Source organism: Zophobas morio, unplaced genomic scaffold (genome assembly GCF_036711695.1).
Source record: "Zophobas morio isolate AGI-343-1 ecotype UQ-CSIRO unplaced genomic scaffold, CSIRO_AGI_Zmor_V1 ptg000044l, whole genome shotgun sequence".
Lineage (NCBI taxonomy): Eukaryota > Metazoa > Arthropoda > Insecta > Coleoptera > Tenebrionidae > Zophobas > Zophobas morio.
The window spans coordinates 3,781,293-3,801,721 of record NW_026972149.1 but is presented as its reverse complement, the minus strand read 5'-3'; the positions used below and the strand labels follow the sequence as shown (position 1 = coordinate 3,801,721).

At 35.1% G+C, this 20,429-nt stretch overlaps 3 protein-coding genes across 5 annotated transcripts in view; 2 read left to right on the top strand and 1 right to left on the bottom strand.

Annotated features, from left to right (window-relative positions):
* The window catches only part of LOC135141312 (syndecan-like), a 36,682-nt gene extending 16,339 nt beyond the window's left edge, over window positions 1-20,343 (top strand). The window contains exons 1-4 of one of the 2 annotated variants that reach the window (XM_064072296.1): window positions 16,276-16,554; window positions 16,878-17,034; window positions 18,483-18,668; window positions 18,724-20,343. In XM_064072296.1, coding sequence (XP_063928366.1) covers window positions 16,291-16,554; window positions 16,878-17,034; window positions 18,483-18,668; window positions 18,724-18,893 — 777 coding nt within the window. In that variant the 5' untranslated portion in view covers window positions 16,276-16,290 and the 3' untranslated portion in view covers window positions 18,894-20,343. Of the gene's footprint in view, window positions 1-16,275; window positions 16,555-16,877; window positions 17,035-18,482; window positions 18,669-18,723 lie in introns of those variants that run through there. The other variant, XM_064072298.1, reaches the window with a different exon arrangement.
* On the top strand, window positions 9,756-11,488 carry LOC135141309 (putative nuclease HARBI1). The gene is made up of 4 exons (XM_064072293.1): window positions 9,756-10,419; window positions 10,475-10,761; window positions 10,814-11,011; window positions 11,062-11,488. Exons 1-4 carry the CDS (start codon window positions 10,217-10,219, stop codon window positions 11,454-11,456), a joined length of 1,083 nt encoding a protein of 360 aa, XP_063928363.1. The 5' UTR covers window positions 9,756-10,216; the 3' UTR covers window positions 11,457-11,488.
* Window positions 10,186-12,893, bottom strand: LOC135141311 (uncharacterized). 2 transcript variants are annotated; one of them, XM_064072295.1, is made up of 4 exons: window positions 12,534-12,893; window positions 12,068-12,472; window positions 11,860-12,018; window positions 10,186-11,806 (listed from the first exon to the last, which is right to left on the bottom strand). In XM_064072295.1, the coding sequence occupies exons 2-4, from the start codon at window positions 12,470-12,472 to the stop codon at window positions 11,498-11,500; spliced, it is 873 nt and encodes a 290-aa protein (XP_063928365.1). In that variant the 5' UTR covers window positions 12,534-12,893; the 3' UTR covers window positions 10,186-11,497. The 2 variants fall into 2 exon arrangements, with proteins under 2 accessions (XP_063928365.1, XP_063928364.1); XM_064072294.1 differs by having other exon boundaries at window positions 12,068-12,893.
* Window positions 20,344-20,429: the final 86 nt, after the last annotated feature.

Below are 20,429 nucleotides of genomic sequence, written 5' to 3'. Positions count from 1 at the left end.
AATTTTATTTAAACTTTTAAGTCTTAACAAGTAGCGATGACATTCAAAATTTCTCTGTAGCCCTAATTAGGTAAACTTTTTTAATGATTGCGATTGCTCGCTGACTCAGACAAAATGATGTTATTTATTTGTCAGAGTTTGGAGAGTTTGACGCCGATAAAAAATACAGATGTTTAGACTGTTGTCGTTTCGGATTAACAGAAATTATGTGTGTGGAAATCTTATTCCGGCGGTAATTTAGTTTCGAATGCAACGAAAAATTCAGTGTATTTGTCAGAATAAATCCAGTCATTGTCTTCATAACCGTTTAAACATGTCGCCTGGTTTTTCCATAAAAGTCTGCTTTCCGGCGAACACAAGAACCGTAGGTGGCACAGGCGTGTAATTCAGGCACGATATTAATTTTTTTACTCGCCCCTAGTTCAAACAAACCCTCGGCTCTTCCCAGATTTATTGTCAGCGTATACCTCCTGTAATGAAATCTGAAATAAAGATAATCTGCCGTTGAAAATTTCATTTCTTTATTAATTTGTCGACTCCTTTTAGGTATTAATGTCGTCTTTTGGCAGTTTTGAGGAAAATTGCCTGACATCCTGATGGGTATAGAATTTCGTAGTTAGTTTGTCGATGTTGCGGCTTAAACTTTTCTCATCAACACATTTTTGACGAAGTTTGCTTGATCTAATGGCGGCTCGATATTATATAACGTTTTTACTCGAATTTGTTGAAAAATTGGAGAAGTTTTAGGAGTTCGATTCGAGGATAGCGCTAAGAATTTTAATTAATGCTTTATGTGAATGAGACTAAATGTGCCAATTACTAATGCAATTAACGTTAAAGAGGTAGACGTTGATATAATTTAATTCTGAAATCGTGTTGTGTTGAGCGAATTATTCCACTAAATTAACTACAATCGTAAATTACTCAAATATAGAAATTATGACGCACAGCTTTCCGTAAACAGAAATTAATTCATTGAAACCGACTGGGGTTTTAATCTAGAATTTCGAATTTTCGGACTACTATACATATAAACAAAAAGTTCACTTTGGACTTCGTCTCAATAGTACACAAGCCGATCTGATATTCGTTTGTGATAAAGGATGTTTATTTTGTGATTGTTACCGAAGTCGCTTGAAAGATCAAACTGCACAGATCTGAACAACTTGGTAGAATAAATAGAAGCGGCGGTACACAAATACATAAATAATTGTTAATATTCGAAATAGACACATTTGTTTCATCGTTTCAAAGTTCAAGACAAACATGTCTGCTCAGTTAATTTCTTCAAGTTTTGCGACGTAACAACGACTTTGTGGCTTCGTGCGGGAATGTTCTTCGCCGCAATCGCTCGAAGACACAGAGAAATCCATTATTTTATGAGTTAGTAAAGCCCGAATGGATAAAAGTTTTTTCTGTTTGCTATCCAGTCAAAAATCGTCCTTTGATATATATTAAACCCAGCGCAGGAAATTCGAGAATATTTATCTCTGAAATTTTCCGTAGCTTGTTTTGAAGTTTTCAGGATCGAAATTGCGATGTGCTCGGAATAGGAATTTGATGGCAGCTTGTTTATCCGTAATGTAAAAGAGCTATTTAATTTCGGCGTTTGTTTAAGTTTGGATTATTAGCGGAATTAAGTTAGTTTATGTTCCGTGACTTTGGTGATTTTATTAAATTTCTAACTAATCAGAGATCTGTTGTCGAAGTGTTTTAGTTTAATTATAAAGTTAGGACTCAGCTTTCCATCCTGTCATCGGAAAATTTCTTGGAACACACTTTCAAAGTAAGTTTATCGATGAATATAATCAACGGAAATTACACACAAACTTTTCTCGAAGTACGTATTTACCCAGACGCGCCATACCTCCGATGTGAAGTTAATGAAATTTTCTTGTCAAACTAGCGACTTTTCCATCTCTTTTAATCAAAGTAGACGATAACTAGTATCAGTCGTAAACTCTAATCGTGTCATCGTCGCTCCAAATTTATTCAAAATGTTCTTGTTGAAAATTTACATAAAAGACGTAATAAGACCTATTTGCAATTTATAAACTCGTCCTGCTTTATTGATTTAAATTTTCATTGCCGTTGAAAACGAGACAAGTAAGGCAATCGAAAGCTTTTTTACAGACCGAATTCCCAATTTGCATAACGCCACTTCAAAAATCCCACGCTTTTCCGACCCCAAACTTAAAAAATATACAAATCGCCAGAGACCCGACCACATTACAACTTGTATTTAAGTAATCCCGAGCGATCTTGATACCGATCGTAAATTCTATACATGTCGGAATACAACAAAACTAATAATAGTCCCTATTGTATTAAAAAATGTCAGTGAAAAACCCAACCAATTAATGCAAACGTGCGTCGTATACAACCTACATAAATCCTCTAATAACAACGCTACTTTGCATTTTATCGTTACTTTTGCAACCATGTTGCAACACTTCATATCACAAAGGTTCGTCACAGGATGCATCTAATGGACACATTAATTTCGGCGAGTCAAAACATTTCAGCAACGACGCAACTTAAAAACATTCGAAACGGTTACTTAATCGCGCTTTTACCAAAAACTAACCAACGACGCCATTTTGTCCACCTCACAAAATCGATTTTCTAATATTTTTAAATTAACGTTAATTACTTCGAGCTATAGGAACATAATTAATAAATAATCGAATTATCGGGCTCAGAGAACTTGGGTTAGCATTCCTGAAATTGTTCCTTTATCGAGCGTAGTGGATCCACCACAGCACAATATTGTAGAAGGTAGAAACGGAGGTAGAAATTACCGCCGAATTCTCGAGACATCGACACTCAAAAACTACCAGCAGCTGTTAGTCGCAAAACATCACGCGACTTTGTCTTCGTGGTGATAATTTCTGACTATTTGGTAAATTTAGTGAGTTGAATCCTAGTAGGGTCTTCCCGGAATTTTATTTATGGCCCTAATTCCCTAATCTGTTAATTACTTAAGAAGGAAGTTGTAACCGACCACTTGGAACGTGAGGATTTCTAATTACCCCAATATCGTATTTTGGGTATGCGTTTTCGTTATTTTTTCAAAACATTCATAGTAAATTCCAAAGTATCCGCGACTTTATTCGAATTGATTTTCGGTAAACCCTATGACAAAGCGATAAGTAGATGAAGAAATCTCTAAATCAATACTACTATCTCACTAGAATTTCGAATTTGTAAAATTCGTTGACGCAGATTTATTTTTATACTTGCTAGATAAAACAACAGCTGATTGCAGGTGAAATGTTTTTAATAACTTGACGTCATCGATTTTTGGGGGTGTTTGTGCTCTAAATGTTGCAGTTTGTTTTTCGTTAATCACATTCAATTTGTGATTTAGGTTAAACTAGGTCGGTTATTTTTAGAAAATCGCTCACATTTTATAATTAAAACTATCAATGCTCTACCTGCTCTGGTAGAAAAATACAGTTGTCAGATGTTCCCCGTATATTCCATCTGTTTGATGCTTGAGTAGAAGTTTATTAGATAATATGTAGGACAGGTTTATTCCCCATAAATTGTCTTCGCATTTGGTTATATTTTATTATCGATTTTGACGTGCCAGCTTCCTGCAGTCTTAACGGGGTTGAATAATATGTGGTTTGAAAGGGTTATCCTTGCCTGTAAATTACAACTGTGTTTAATTAAAACTGGGGTTTCTGATTAATGGCCCCAGAATCGTCTTAAGATATCTTGTAAGCGACGAGCTTTGCAAACAAATTAGATCTTCGAAATTTCTCTAAAAATATCACGACATATTGTTTCTTACCTTCCGAAGAATTTTAATCTGTGTATCGATTTCAAAGAATATGACATGTTACTTTGGAGCGAAAGTTACGGACGGGGAAATATTGCGGCTTTACAAGAAGATCGGCTTGCAATGCGGGGGTTCCAGAAAATTTCATTAAAAATAATAAGAATTTAATATATTTTCTAATCGCAGGTTATGAAGAAATTGTTGTTTTTTTTAATAACGGATTCGCCAAGTTTTGTTATCTGTCTTGAGTGTGTCGCTTTTTTCAACATAAATTGTGTCAGGATTATCGACACGTTTGATTTTGTTAAAATATGCTCGTATCGATTTAAGCACGAAATTTGCTTTGAAATAAATACTCGACCCGTTAAGATTTCTTCCAATAAACGGAGCCCCGTTACGAGTGTTTTTAGGTTTTTCAATTTTACAGTTATTTAAGGGTACACGAATTAGATCCGTGATTGATTAAGTGGTAGGGAAAGAGTCTCCACAGTAATAAAACATTATTGGTTTTTATCGTTTTGTGTAATTTCCGACCGCATTTTTGCATTTTAAAAGGAACGAAATTTTTTATGAAGTTGTCCACTCGAAGAGATACTGCGTCGTAAATCGAATACCCGGCACACCCAGAATCTTCATAACCTTTGCTTTTGTGTACTTTTATTTTCATAAAACATAGTAGCAGTTCGGCTTTTACGTAATTGTAAAACAGTTCTTACCATATTGACAACATGATACGGACGATAACATAATAATTAACATTATCTTTATTAACTGTTATCGCTATTAAGTTGATCTACTTTCCTAAGTATCTATAAGAGGAAGATAAAATCTCGTAATATTATGGGAAAAAACTATCACGTGGTTGATATCTGGACTCAGATCATCCAGTTTTTAAGGTCAAAAGTCTGTATTCCCTCTAAACTCGGATTGTACAAAGCCATAAACCCCGTTCTTTGTGTGCGGCATGTAGCGATTCAAACTCTTTTTGGGTTTGTACCGTATTTCTTCACGTCGAAATCAGAACAGTTTTGAATCATATAAAGAGCTGGATTTATTTCTCAACATCCCAATTTTCAGGAAGAAAAAATTTGTTTGCATTTAACCCAAAGCGAACTGTTTACTCACCAACTTTGATATTCACATTTGACATCCCTTTAATGTACATTTAGCTTCGTTTGATCATTTTGGGTAATTCGGGTGCTTTTTGATGTAACACAAAGACCAAACACCGGTCTAAATCGGAAACACGCGCTCAAACTTTTAATTGAACAAGTGCGGCTGTGGAAAAAATGATGTACGCAGCGAGTGTTGGGTATATTTAAGTTCGGGTTTGACGCGATTGCGTTTTTAGTGCCGCCCACCCACCCGGTCGAATTAATTATGTGTATCGTGAAGACTGAAAGTTAATTAATTTGGGGCGAAGTGCGGGCGTTGTTTTTACCGAAATGTAGATAACGTATTTACACAAAGACATATTGAATATTTGGAGTCGAGTTGTGTAAATTTCCAGAGGGAGAAATACCACCTGGAACGGTTTCATACTAAATTTAAATATTTCAGGGCTTTTATCATCACTTTGAGCAAAGGTCGTCATAACTTTATTTCCAGCACGTTTTAACTTTTGAATTCGTGACAAATGTTGAAAATAACTCGATAATGTTTTGTTTCAAATTTCCAGAACTGAATTTGTTACAACGTTTTAATGAAATATAGATAAATGTAGATGAGAGTTTAACTATACTTAATGGCGCTATGTTATTAAATTAAAATGGCGGATGGAATAAATCGCAGCTAGTTACTGTTTGAAACGAAGAGTAATAAATTGATGGATTCTGCCGATAACTCACCTTTTGTTATCAAATCTGAAATGTCACGGACCGTATAATGTATATTTCATGTTTTGAGGATTAGCTTGTTAATGACTTTTGTTCCAAACTAATTTGTCATTTATTGTGAACGCCAACGTAACGCAACCACGCGAACGTAATGCATAAAGGTGTGTAATGTCTTTTCTTGGATTAGATCAAATAACTGCCGTTTACATAATGCTCGAAAATAAACATTTGCACAAGATATACGAATGCGGGGCTCACATATAGTGAAGTATATTTTTCACAAGTGTCATAACGAATACGTTTTTCGTCGAGAATGATTGTCCCGTATGTTCTATTTGTTTATCTTTTTCCTTTTGTATATATAAAATCTAAATTCCAGTGTCGCAATTCTGTGTCGCAATTTTGATTTACCGTAAACACGTGATCCGTGATATTGTTTACGTTTTAATTAATCATCCCTAAGTTCAGAAAACTTTGTAATTATCTTGTTATCTTAAAAAATCTTCGCTGGCCACATCGCTTTCCGTTTATCTAAATATATCAACGGCTTCCGCAACAGGATGTTTAAGTATCAGCATCCTAATCTTAAGCCGCGGAAGCTACCTTAACACCGTACATTCGAACGGCACATACGCAAAATATCTGTTGTATGATTTGTAAATAGGCCAAGTTCACACTGTATTTTGATAAGTGAAAGATGTGTCGTATCGCTTTTTAATACACCTGTCATATTGAACTGGGTCGAAACGTCGCGATGCCATTTCCTGTCGATATCCGAAGGAGACGTCATCATCAAATTTTAGCGCTGCGGCAGTGGCAAAAATGGTTCTCGTTGTTGTTTAATATGTGCATGAAGACACCTCCTGACGATACCGTAAATTGAAATGAGCACACTCGAGAGTTATAAATATTGTAACCTTGACAGATATTAAAATCAGTGATACAGAATCGGACCTATAAGGTATAAGAGATTTCTTTAAGTAACAGATCATGCGTTTTATTTTTATTGATATGATTTAATTGTTACCTAAGTGTTCGTCTAAAGATAATATTTTATGATATCATAAACGTCTCACTTATGTACATAATAGCAATAACCTCTATTAACTTCAAGGAGTAGTTTTGCAACGCATTTGCGAAGTCGATATCAAAACATGTAAACAGAACTGATTCAATGGTAAACGGGGCTTTCACAAACTCACTTTTTCACGGTTTCTCACCGTTAAGATACGAAATTTGCATGTCGAGTTGAAGACAGGTAAAATCCAATCCAAGGTCATATCTCGTTACACTGGTACCTGGAGTACCTTAATCCCTCACCTTAACCCCGGTCCAAACTGATAACATTGTAAAGTTTCCATAAATTTTAGCTGTCCCGTTTTAAACTAAAATAAGGTGTCGGATTAGTGAACGCCCTACCTGGACCCGAGTTGAGGTTCTCTAAGTTGCACGTCTTGTTAGTAAAACTTTCTCTGTAGATTTTGTTAAAAAAATTTGTAAATATGTCTAGCAACAATATTATAAGTTGATACGTTTTTTCACTTAATAGCAACAGAAAATCGTTAAAGATAGCATTTCGTGTATTACTGTTATTGTACAAGTTTCATTCATAACCAAAAAATAATAATAAAAATCGTAAATCAGTGTGTTGAAATCACAAGAAACATTAATAAGACTGTCGCAATGTTGAAGTACGTACAAACAACCAAACTCGATGGATACGCTCCTGTTCAGCGGTTGGCAACTGCCAAAATGATTCTACGTTGTTTCTTTTTTCCAAACTAAGTACAGTATTCCAAAAGCTATAAGGTTATATGGCCATCATAAAATTATCCCATTGTGTCGAAGTTAAGTTGTTTACAATAGAAAAGGTTTTAGGGTCGTAAATAACGTGTCCACTGCAGCTCAACCGGCTGTTGAGATTTCGTTCAGGGGCGGCTTTCACTAAATATGTAAATCCACCACTCCATTATTTCTTTACTACCTGCAGTCGCTGAGGGTTCCGAAATAACTACTCGCTTTGAAAGTCGGCCCTGTTAAACGTGAGCAAGAAATGTTTAGAAGACGATTTATTGCCAACCGGAAAGCTTAGTGCGAACCACACAAAGGGGGTATTTATTTGCGGTCAACTACTTTTATGATGGTCATATAACCTTATAACTTTTGGACTAGTATACGTGGAATCAAGCACGAGTCATAAACGTCCCAGCCATCGTATTAACTGGAATTTAAGATAAGAAGCTTATATAATTATTAATAGTACAAAGCGGACGGTTTTAATCATTGTGATATTTTTGCAATAAAACCATGAAGCTGTGTTAAAATGCGTTTAAATTGTTTTATAATTTTTATTGTAAAATTTATGGAAGCATTTTGTTTGGAGTGGAAAAGCCGGCATTAAAAAGTTTGTTCCAAGTTCTCTAACTGTGGAGATAATTACGATTACAAAGATTTGTTTGTGTCGAAAATAGCAACAATGTGACTTTGTTCTTTTTGCAAATCCTTATCAAATTAAACGTGAACGCATGGAGTTGGAAAAATTGTCCGTCGAGTTGAAAAAGATTTTATTAATTTTATTAACGGAATTTTGGTGTCTGACAGATGAGTTATTGGATTCGTTGGTTAACCACTTGGAAATTTTGAAAGTAAGTGCAGAAATAATTGGATCGCTTACCGGCTTGTGAAATTTTGGCAAACGGTGCACATCCATCAAAAGAAACTAGTTTTTTCAAATTCGTTTTTGGGTTTTGATGATAAAACTGGTTCAAGAAAACGGAATTGATTATTATCCATGTAAAGCTGTTGATGTTTACGCAAGTTATTTTCAAAGCTTTTAGTCTAATAAACACATTCCTAAAGCGTTCTCGGAGCTTTTATAAAGATTTTTGCGGTAGTTGCGATGTCATGTCTAGCGCGCACATTTTTCCAAATATTCATCACGTTCGCTTCCATTAATAAAACAGTTATTTATCATCCGGATCAGGTATATTTTATTCCGCTCGAGTAAAAATGCTTTTTCCGCTTGCGTTGTCCCTTTACGCCATATATGACAGTTTAATTGTCGCCTCGAGCAGAGTTCTTTTATATGTTCACACCGTCAAAATCAGATACATTTCTTCACACCCTTTTACTGAAATTCGTCTATTCAACCACGCAGAAGGAAAATTTACCGCAGAATGAACACCGCTTTAAAAAAATGCGAGCTGTTTTAGTCGAGCCGAAGATGGAAAATTCGAAAAGCTGAGTGGGTTTTTATAGAAAGTAGCATTGGGTAAATGTGTGACCTATTCTTTGTCGTTTAAAAAGCAATTTCTAGCGTTAAAGGTTGCGGATTTTTAGAGCGGGATCGATTGGGTGTGGATTGTTTTAAAAAAGTGCGAATACGTCCAATGCAGTTTCATTACTTAAAAACTATTTGTATAATTATTTCACTTTATTTATAAATGTGTATTTTTGAAGCAATAAATTTCGTGTTCGTGCCAAGACACTACATAATATTGTACAGACGAAAAACAAGAAACTTAATGAAGGTTTAGTGGTTTCGGAGTAATAAAAATCAATTTTCTTGTTTCTGTGACCGCGAGGTTGATTTTTACGTTTTATAACGATACACGTTTCGGTGTTTTCACGATCGTTTCAATACTCCACTTTAACGGGTCATTAAATATTGAAAAAATGCCGCCAAAAGTGGGCTGCGCAAAAGTGTGCCGCACCTCAGACAAACTTAGTGTACTACTAATATAAACAATTTACGCGGTTGAGTCTTGTTTATGAAAATCGTTGTGTCGCTTTTTCTTAGTGATGAAATTTTAAACATAAACAATATAAAAGTTGAAGTACCGAGAAACCTTTGTAGACGGATGTTTGTAGTTCTAACTAGATATCGTTTCTTAACTGATAATTGGGAAACAATACCAGATAAGTCGATAAGTGTTGATTAAGTAAGGAAAATTAATTTTTTTTATCGAGATATATCGCTACGACATTCGTTCAGTTGAGAGTTCCTCGAAAATTGAATAAATCATTTTTTTAACTTGTTGAGATCAAGTTGTCTGGTTATTTTTCCAGGAAGTATACATGAAGAGCGTTTCAAAAAAAAATTAACTGGAATAAAATATGTTTGCACATTCTAAGAAAACTGTAATGTTAGACAAAAGAATTTTTAACTATAAATATAAGTCAATGAGCTTTCACGAATGGTCATTGCGCAGTTATGCTCTGCCCGTCCAAATAATTTTAAACGAAAGCGATATTGCAAAGAACGGTATAATACGAATCGTTTGAATTATTTATGCCCATTTGCACCAACGTTAGCAGTAAGCATTGCTTAGCTAAGCAATTCTTAAAAGTAACTACTTCTTAAATTGTACAGTTGTTGCACCGTCACTGCTTAGACTCTACTTAACCAAGTAATACTTAGTTGGGGAATTGTGTAAAAGTTTCATTTCTATTGGCAACACTGACGTTTGTTGTTATTGGAACATCAAAAATTTTAGGTTAGTTTGTTGTGTGTACGACAGTCAATGACACCGCGCGTATGTAGTTGTGATATTGTTGAATTAATTTTATGTGGTGTTGAATGTGTGTTTAAAAAATGGATGTGTTCGACGCGTACGAGGATGACTTAGAAGTCATTGAAATTGTTGAGATGGGAATTCCACGGCAGATGTACACTAGAGCTGATCATTTCTATGGTTTACCAGAGCTTCAATTTTTCCAAAGATTTCGACTAACAAAACCAACAGTTTTACATTTATTAACGTTAATTGAAGAACGTTTGGAATTTCCTACAGACAGGTAAAAGTGGTTAAAAAATTTAATGTGTAAATATATTATGATTTGATCATTACAGAAATCAGGCGGTGTCACCTATAAATCAGCTGCTTACTACATTACGATTCTTTGCAAGCGGGGGCCATTTGAGTACAGTAGCGGACTATATGGGAATGCACATCTCAACTGTGTCGAGAATAATTAGACGTGTATCGGACGCTATAGCAAGGCTTTACCACCATTTTATTAAGATGCCCCAAACTCTCATGGAGCAAAGGCTTATTCAAAATGGTTTTTTTGACATCGCGAGATTCCCAAGAGTGATTGGGGCCATTGATTGCACTCATATCAAAATTGAATCACCAGGTAAAGATTTAAAAAACCAAAAACACATTCTTTTCATTGGAACGTTTTTAAGGTGGAGAAAATGCTGAAGTTTTTCGCAATCGGAAAGATTATTTTTCAATTAACGTTCAAGCCATGTGTAATGCGAATATGGAGTTTACAAACGTAGTTGCTCGGTGGCCTGGTTCTACTCATGATATGACCATTTTCAATAACTCGATTTTACGAGCAAATTTTGAGAATGGAGATTATCCAAATTGTATAATATTGGGTAAGTTTCAGTTTTTAATATGTGTAAAAATACATTGCATTTGTTTTCAGGTGATGGTGGCTATGGTGTAAGACACTATTTTTTTACACCATTATTAAATCCACACACTCAAGAAGAGCAGTTGTATAATGAAGCTCATATTCGTACAAGAAATGTCATCGAAAGAACTTTTGGTGTCTGCAAACGAAGATTTCCTGTGCTAGCATATGGATGTCGATTAAAAAAAGAAACTGTTTTGAGTATTATAATTGCGTGTGCAGTCCTGCATAATATAGCTCGACAAATGGGTGAAGATGAACCTCCTCTCCCAGCTGACATTAACCAGCATGAACTGCAGCGACTTATTGAAGATGGTCAAATACCAGAGGTCAATGTTATTGACAACCAAAGGAGGGGCAGTGAAATTAGAAGAAATTTTATAACAAATTTTTTTGGAAATTTATAAATTTAACAAATAAATGTTTTATTAATATTTTATTTTATATTTTATTGTTTTTCCGTATTATCCTGTTTCAGTTTTCTCAGCTGCTCCTTTTTTATTTCAATATCTAGTTCTAAAATTTGCTTTCGAAGCAAAAATTCAACTTGCTTTCTTTCTTCGTCATGTTTTTGTCCTTCGAGTTGTGCCTCAACTAACTCCATTTTCTTTGTAGCTAGTTCGTCGTAAGTTTTCGACAAATGGCTGGAATGTAGTGCTGTTATTGTTGGCCTCCTCCTATTAATGACTGTTTGTAACTCCTTTGATTTCTTTTTTTTCAGGTGTTCAACTTTATAATCACCCCAGTCAGCTTTAAACTGCAATTAATTAATATATATAACAGATGATAACCAACACAGAAAAAGCTTACATTTGCATTTTCTTCCCCTTGGTCATATGTATCAGAAAACACTCGTTTTTTTGTTTTGTGAACCTCATCCATTGCTTCAGGTATGTGTGGAGAAGAGGTGGCAATGGGCACCACATTATCGTTTTCATGGTCTTCGTTATCTTCTTCACCTATAGTTTGCTATAAAAAAAAAAAATAAGACCAATTTTTATGATGCTGTTCAACTTACAAATAATTCACTATCCCCGCCGTATTGAGTTTCCAGTCCATACACTGAATTCTCATCCATGGTGGCTAACGTTAGCTGCAGGTATGGATCCTCACATTTTGAAGATGAAGGACCACCTCCTGTTTTTCGCATAAACACTTTTTTATCGGCCACTTCTTTTCGCACTTCTTTTTTTTTATTTGTGTAAAATTTTTGTAATGAGGTTACACTCCTCATGGCACCGCTAGGACTACATGAATTAAATTTATTCGTTAGTTCTTCCCAGCACCGCTGCTTCTCCTTATTTGTAACAGCGTCCGTTTTTTTATTTTCTATAATATGACGCTGTTCACTGATTAATGTTAAGACAAAGGTCTTTTCATCTGCCGTAAAATTTGCTCCCCTCTGGCGCTTTGTACTATTCATCTGAAAATAAAACATATGTACATAATTCTTTACAACAAAACGTTGTAATTGTGGTACATACCTTCTTTATATTATTTTTTGTCTTGTTAGAACTTTATTCCACACTTTTCACCGCTGATTACAAAACACTCACGAACGCTGCTACTGTTGAAAGGTTGAAATGGCTGAAATGATTGCAAAATTGCAAATTTTCGATTTCCAAAACCATCATCCAATAGAAACGAAGTATTGTTCCGTTACTATGGCTACCGCACATGCGTTGTATCGTTGTGTCTCGTTAAGCACTGCTTACAAATTTAAGCCACAGGTAAACGGGCACTTAAATTAAGGATTTCTTAGAAGGCTTTAAGAGAGAGTTAACCGTTGGTGCAACACATTCTTAGTTTTAAGAACCGCTTAAATTTTAAGTATCTGACTTAAACGTTGGTGCAAATGGGCATTAGTGTCCGTTTTAAAGGAAGGAAATTAAAAAATAATGCGTTATTAAATATTTATGGCCGCGTTCAGCCTTTATTTTTAGAATCTGATTTGTTGAAGTTGATCACATGATTAATTAATCGCTCATGTAAGTTAAGTAAGTTAACAACACTTGCATAAATAAGTTTAAATGTTTTAAAAGTGTTTGTATACGGTACAATTATAATTAAACTTTGTTTTTATCTCAAGTCAAGCAAGCCGTCGTTTGTTAGGTGAAATCAGGGCCATCTCTGTGTGTGATTGTATGACCAGAACTTTTTTCTTTATTTCTCGGTCTGTCAAATTTCATTTAACCGTCGAAATTTTCTACGGTTTGTTTTTGTTGGAAATTTTGGCGCATGAACTCATGAAAGAAAAATACGAAACCTCAATTCGTCCGTCATATTGTAAATTTTTAACATTTCCATAAATGCCTCGCTATAAATTTAAATCTTCTCGTTAGCATTGGGTCGATTTCAACAAGTTTTGTTTTCGCTGTTGTGATGAGCGTTTTAATTAAACGTTAGGGCCAAGCGGGTCGGCGTTATTTCATACATTATCATATCATACACACAATGAATTCTCTTGATATTCCATTTGGAATCCGCGCTGGCAAAGCAAAGACTAATTATTGGCATTGCCACTAGATTACCCCAAACAATGACGGTTCCCGCGAAGACCCAGATTACGGCGTCGAATTACGACCCGCACACCTAACGTTTAATTGTCTTTTTAGCCCGGACCCCAAATAATTTGTTTGCTTTCACACACTTTCGAAAAGTACATGCGACGGCGCTGGATTCCTACAAGGTCTAGTCTTATCCCCTCTAACATTCCGGCTTTGGTGTATGCTGAGTGCGATACATTTAAATTCCATCGGATCACTTGAATTTTTCGGGTACACAAGTTAAATTTCGATAACGAGCGCGAACGCTACGAAAACGCCAAAACTGGAACGCTGTGGCGTCGCATTTGCGTTGTTTTCACTCGGGATATGCGTAATTAAATTACAGGATGAATCAAATGACGAAGAATTAGATAGACATTAGACATGCAAAATGAGATGCCTTCGTTATTACTAACGGACATCTCCATTAACGCTAATATTGCGATTACAAATAAAGATAATCGGTTTTAATTCCACAATGTCACGTACTAAATTTTCTATTTAGTGCTTGGTTAGTCATTTGGTTATTTTTGAAAATATTAGTTCCAGAGATACATTTCAATAAAAATTCATATGATTCTGGACGCATACGGCGACGCTACAACCTATAGAACATCGAAACTAAACGAAATCGTCTCCTTTTCGGAATTTTCAGAAAATCGTAACTATTAGGAGGGAATATTAGCCCAAATTGTCTCCTTTTTGGAATCTGAGTCGTTTTAAGCGCTCTTCAGTTTATTCGTGAACTCCAGGATATTAAAACTTCCTGCTGCATAGCGCACTCCTACAAATTTAAGAAAAAATCCTAAGCTACAACTGTCAGAGCATGGAAACGGAACCAGAATTGTCTCCTTTCTTTAATCTGAGACGATTAAGCACACCTGAGTTCATTTCCAATTTGACACGTAATTTTTTATTACAATCTCTTGAGATTTTTCGAGTGTTTAATTTTTTCGGAGCTGCGTAATAATAATAATAATAATAATAATAAATGACATGCTATATATTTTTATTGTAAATCGATCGGTATTAATTCGCCTGCTGTGCCTAATGACAGTCGTATTGATGAATAGTAGCTGCAAATAAAAGTGAAATAGATGTCGTAAAGTAAAACCTACCGAAGTTTTTACGGAGCTATGTTCACTAAAGGCGCAATTACACAGTCGTAGCTTTGGCGGGTTGAGTTTAACAAGTAGTAAATACGTGGCGTTTATGTGTTATAATTTCGTTAACTTTCAACGGGATAAAAATTAGGGTCTTTATTTTCAGTTATAAAGAAAACTATTATAGTTAAATTTGTCGATTACCGGTCATCTTTAAAGACACGCAAATAAACAGAATATGTTTATAACTACAAATTGAGCTGTTTACGTGTAAATATATAAAAGTAGGAGTAACTGTTAATTTGTAATTTTTCGTGTGTGTGGCTTGGGGCGAATCCGAGACTCGGGAGTCCACGGAACGAAAGCTTTCCACCTACCCAGCAAGCTCTACCCATAAATGTACTTCAACAAGGCTAAATTTGCCATTTGTTTATTGTATGGGTATCAGTTTATAGTCTGAATGTTAACACTGCCCATCCCTAGTGAGGAAAATCCTCTCAACATGAGTCAGTATGACGTGCACGATTAGCGCAGACTTCCCGTCATCCACAGACTACTATTTTGCGGTTAATCGTCATATGGTCAACCACAGTAGATTTGTGTATCACATGGTGCCGATAACAATAAAATAATCCAGTAGTTGTTAAGTCATTATTCTAACATCCGTTCCTTGCATAATTTTTATTTATAGCGAACTTTTCAAAGAACATCACTTTGAGTCAGTCGAATCGGCGGCGAACCTTTGGAATATTAAAGCATAAACATTCCCATGCTTCCTCTGAAAGTAAACGGTTTCCTTTTTAAGATCGAACGAACTTTAAAAATTCCACTCCGGGAAGATTTTTACAACTACAACAACAATTTTTTTCGCAACTGATAATTTTCTCGATTTGACGTGGAGCTGACCTGAATTCGAATTTAGTTTTTAGGTTTATGGATTCTGAATGTCAAACTCGTGTAAATCGCATAGTGGAGCGACAAAATGCAAAAATGTGCTCAAAATGTCGGTCATTTGTTATCGTTCAGTGGAAACTTTTAGCCCCGTTATTCGATGAAAATGTGTATGGCTTTGATAAGGGAATGATACGCATTATTCGATATCAAACTCGCGAGGTATAAGGTGTCGCTTTCTAAGAAGTGCGCGTTCATGGGGATTTTTTTAGCATGATTAAATGTTGTTTCCTGATTATACAATAATTGTTCTAAATATTTAAAAATAGTTATCTTGTTATCTTTTCCAGTAGTTGAAGGTGTAAAAGTATCACTTTTATTTACGCTACTATTTTCTGTCTCGCTCTCTTTCAAGGTTTCTCTTTTTAATTTTAAAATGCATTATTGCGTTGGGTTTTGGGATCCATTTAATTGCAAAGTTTGTCGTTGACCTATCACTGAGTACATTTACTCGTTACAAAACATAATAAAAGTCTTTGTCCTCGAGAATATTTGTGTTCGCCGCTGCTGTTTAATTTAAATCTGTGTTAATTCGCTCACTATATGTATTTTTTATGGGACACTAATTTTTAATATCTTTGACTTTATGAATAAATATCCGAATATAAAAGTTCAAAGTATCGATTTCGATAAATTTAGCCATGACTCATTCAAATTTTTCAAATCGGGTACTAACGTACCGAAGTCTTGATAAATATTGTGTAAAAATTCAAAATAGTACGGACCTGTCGAGGCTAGCGAGAACGGATGCTGCAAAAGCAGCGCAGACAATTATTGATCAGTCCTGCCTTCTGGCCGCCATTCGCACCTCATCCTGCAGTATTGCTAGGGTTGTAATAGGGAATACACTCACATATATACATTTTCTGGAGTTAAAACTCTACAATTTCAAAAAATTACACCAAGTGAGTACATTATTAAATATCTTATGATATTTATTGCTCACGATGTGTTTGCAGTTAGTCATTTTATGTTTACATTTCGTTTGCTTCAATGCACAAGTGGTTGCAGTCATACCCACCCATTTTAATCGACCCATATTTTAATAAAAGAACATGTAACACCGATGGTTTATACATAATTCAACTGGATACTGGCTTATTCAAAGGGTGGGAAGCATGCTATTGTTGTTGATTTATTTAACTTTGATTCTCTTGATCAATTGGAATGAATGGATGGATGGGCTTTCCTGGAATTGGAAAATTGATGGGTGTTTTGTTGTTTTTAGGCGAGTGGACCGCGCAACAGTGACATTACGTTTACTGATGATGCAGATATCGAGGGAAGTGGAATTGGAGAGGTGACCCATGATCTGGAATCAAGTGGGTCTGGCTTTGGACCAGATGATGAGGATACACCTCTAAAACCAAGTGGATTTAATCCTAGTAAGTAATTTTTGCGATTGGTAATAACACCACGTTGCGACGCCTTACGTCACCTGTCATATTTGAAACAATGAGGTTAGAAAACAATTACTTAGCAACGGGCGTCCATGACGACGCGTCCCGTTTTTTCAATTTTTTCATAATTTATCAACAAAGTGGAAGCCGTCAATTTCATTTCAATACTGATAATTCGTATCGTACGATGTTTTACTATTATGTCAAGTTTCAATGACAAACTTGCTTATCTAGTAATAAATGAAAGGTTCTGGTGTTATCATTGTTCTATCAAGCAGTGAAATATAATACGCCAAGTTTCCAAAATTCGTTGATAATGCCAAAAATATTGAGAAGACTACAAACAGGAATTCTCAAGTTATTATTTTCGTATTTGTCGTAATCAATAAAAACTTTACAATTTTGCGACAGCGACACAGGGAACAACATAGCTAAAGATAAAACGTTGACACAGAAGATAAAAAACCGTACCGGCAAACATACTCTATCTTACGACGATTTACGTCAAGCTATAAAACTTCCGAACCTTTTAAAGAAGTGACCTGTGTATGTCGGGGTCGCACATGCGACTAGAACATTCTCACAATGGTGTATAAGAATTTCGGAAGCTTTCTAAATTAGTAATGGATAAGTTATTAAAATAATCTAAAGCGTATCAAGAATGTCCATTATTAAGGTAAAAGTCGACCATAGTGGAACGAAGACCCTCACAAGACACGACATTCATTCATAGCCCTACCCTTATTTGTTGTATGAGTTGAACAGAAACAACTAACGGGACACTACTTAGGGAAAGACGTATCGGTTTTGAGGCTCGGCTTCTAGAGTTCTAAAAAGAGACACAACTACTGGATAGTGTTTAAACTCGTCAACACACTTTTATGACTTGGGCGCGTTTCACCTGTGCTGTACACGCGAGGGTGCCAGCAACAACCATAAAAGACGAAAAGTTTAGTTTCAACGGAAAAAGAATTCAATTTGAGAGGATAGAATAGGACAAGGATCAACTAACCCACCACTCCTTTTGGTTAGAAAATCATAGATAAAACCTTTTGTGAATGAAAAGAACTGATGGGATGACATTTTCTCCCATTTAGTGCAACGACTCAAGAATCATTTACCTTAGCAAAAACAAACGTCCTGCAATTAACACGGTTGTGAAATAAATAGCGTTTCAAAATTTATCTTGCACTTACAAAACTAGTTACATTCTCATACTTTATCTACCATTTAAGTTGCAGTCGAGTTTTTGTTTCTTAATGGTATTTAATCGTTACTGCGTTCCACGAAACGGCAACTGATAAAGTCATGTACCACTACTTTTTTTGTTGATTTAACAACAATAGCAAAAGCAGTGCAAGTTTTATTTATTACTGGTTCATTTTGGAGTCAGAATTGGGACTTTTTGTATGTAAATAATGTCCGTATTTTAGATGTACATCCTGAGCCGGAGATCACACCTCCGAAGAAATCTGTGCCCACGGACCGCGAACGAGAAGATTCGATCGATCAGGAATCAGCGACCAGCCCAACGAAGCATACAGTACCAGAAGTGATCATGAATAGGAAGCCGGAAGATCGCCATACTTCATTTTTCGCCCAGCCGGGTATCCTGGCAGGTGAGCGATTGACGTCGGTCGGTGGTAGTTTTGATCGAATTGTTGTTTGTTTCAGCTGTTATCGGTGGAGCGGTCGTCGGGCTTCTCTGCGCCATACTGGTAGTGATGTTTATCGTGTATAGGATGCGTAAAAAAGACGAAGGATCCTACGCCTTAGGTGAACCCAAACAGTCGCCAACAACAACTTCATATAGCAGAGGTAACAACAAGGAATTCTACGCCTGAAAATAGTGTTTTTAAAATAATGGACTTAACCTTGACGATCTGCAGTGGGTTAGTCTGAAGGACACGCTAGAGACTGAATCTCTGCTTGTAGTGCAGCTTAATTGTCAAATACAAACATTTACAAGACATACTCATAAATAAAACGCACACTATAATAAATTGAGAATGCGTTTTTGAAAGTTTCATTATCTCGAAATACGTAATTTTTGTTTCTTCAGTAATACATGTTTTCAGTAAATTTATTTTTTATAAAAGTATTGAAAGTTTTTAAATAAGATTCGGTCTAATTGCCAAAAACTGCCAATGGTGTGAGTGAACAGTTAAAAATGTGTAATGAAAATGGGTTTCATTGTTTTTTGAAATAAATGTCTGAAAAGTTGTTAGTTCATTCATCGCATTTACAGTGGAATGTGTATATATAAATGTATCAAACAAACAAAAACACTAAATGTTTTTCGTCCATTTTATCTTTGGGTATATAGTACAAATTTATCTACATCCTTTTAAGTTATTCTTTATAAATTCTTTTTAGTTTTATATGTTTTCGACTGGTACTGCATGATATTGTTTTATCGTACTATATGCTCAAAATATACTTAAAGGTACCTATTTAATATAGTAATAAATAATTAAAGTAAGAAAAGAAATGACTAAATAACCCACATAGGAATTAGTAACGAACGATGATAGATATGTGATGCAGGATTTTGCATATGCTCATAAGATAGCAGTTCAGAAAACTTTGTAACATTCCGCTTTCTTAATTAAAACTTGTTGTTACTATATTGTAGCTTTTTACTTTTATTACTTAAGTGTATTTATAATGAGCCTTGTAAATTCCTGCAATGAAAATGAAAAAATCAGCGGACCACTGATATTTTCGTTTTCTTTTCTGCCAATGTCTGTTGCTCTGCAGGTCACATAGTGTAAATATAATAGTAAGCATTGCAGCTATTAATAATTACAGTACAGATTGCAATATACACCAGCACTGCGTACTATTATACATGTTACAATTATCGAATTGTTTTTATATTTATTTAACCATTTACGTTGATCGGGAAAACATTTATATAATGTGAATTATATATCTTTACTACTTCAATAACATTTTTTATTATACATGATTGTAGTTCTTCAATAACAATTGTATAGTATTGAATAGAATAATAAAATAAGTATGTACGCACGATGTTATAAGTTGGTTTAATAATAATAAATCAATGTAAATAAACTTGGTGTCAATCGCGAAACACTGACTGCAACTAAAGTTATTAAACCTACTTAGGAAATGTTAAGTTCAATTTTAAATAGGCGGTTCAACATAACGCGTATTTTTAAGTATATGTAACGTTGGATTGTATGGAACCTGTTGTTCAATCCACTGTAGCAACATCATGTCTACATACTCAAATGTGTACAATCCGGTTGTAAATAAATGAAATCTGAACATGCGTTTTTTATTTCAGGTGGCTTGAAAATTTATTAATCTTCATCAGACACGTTTTGAACGTGGTTTCATTTCGCGGTATTTAT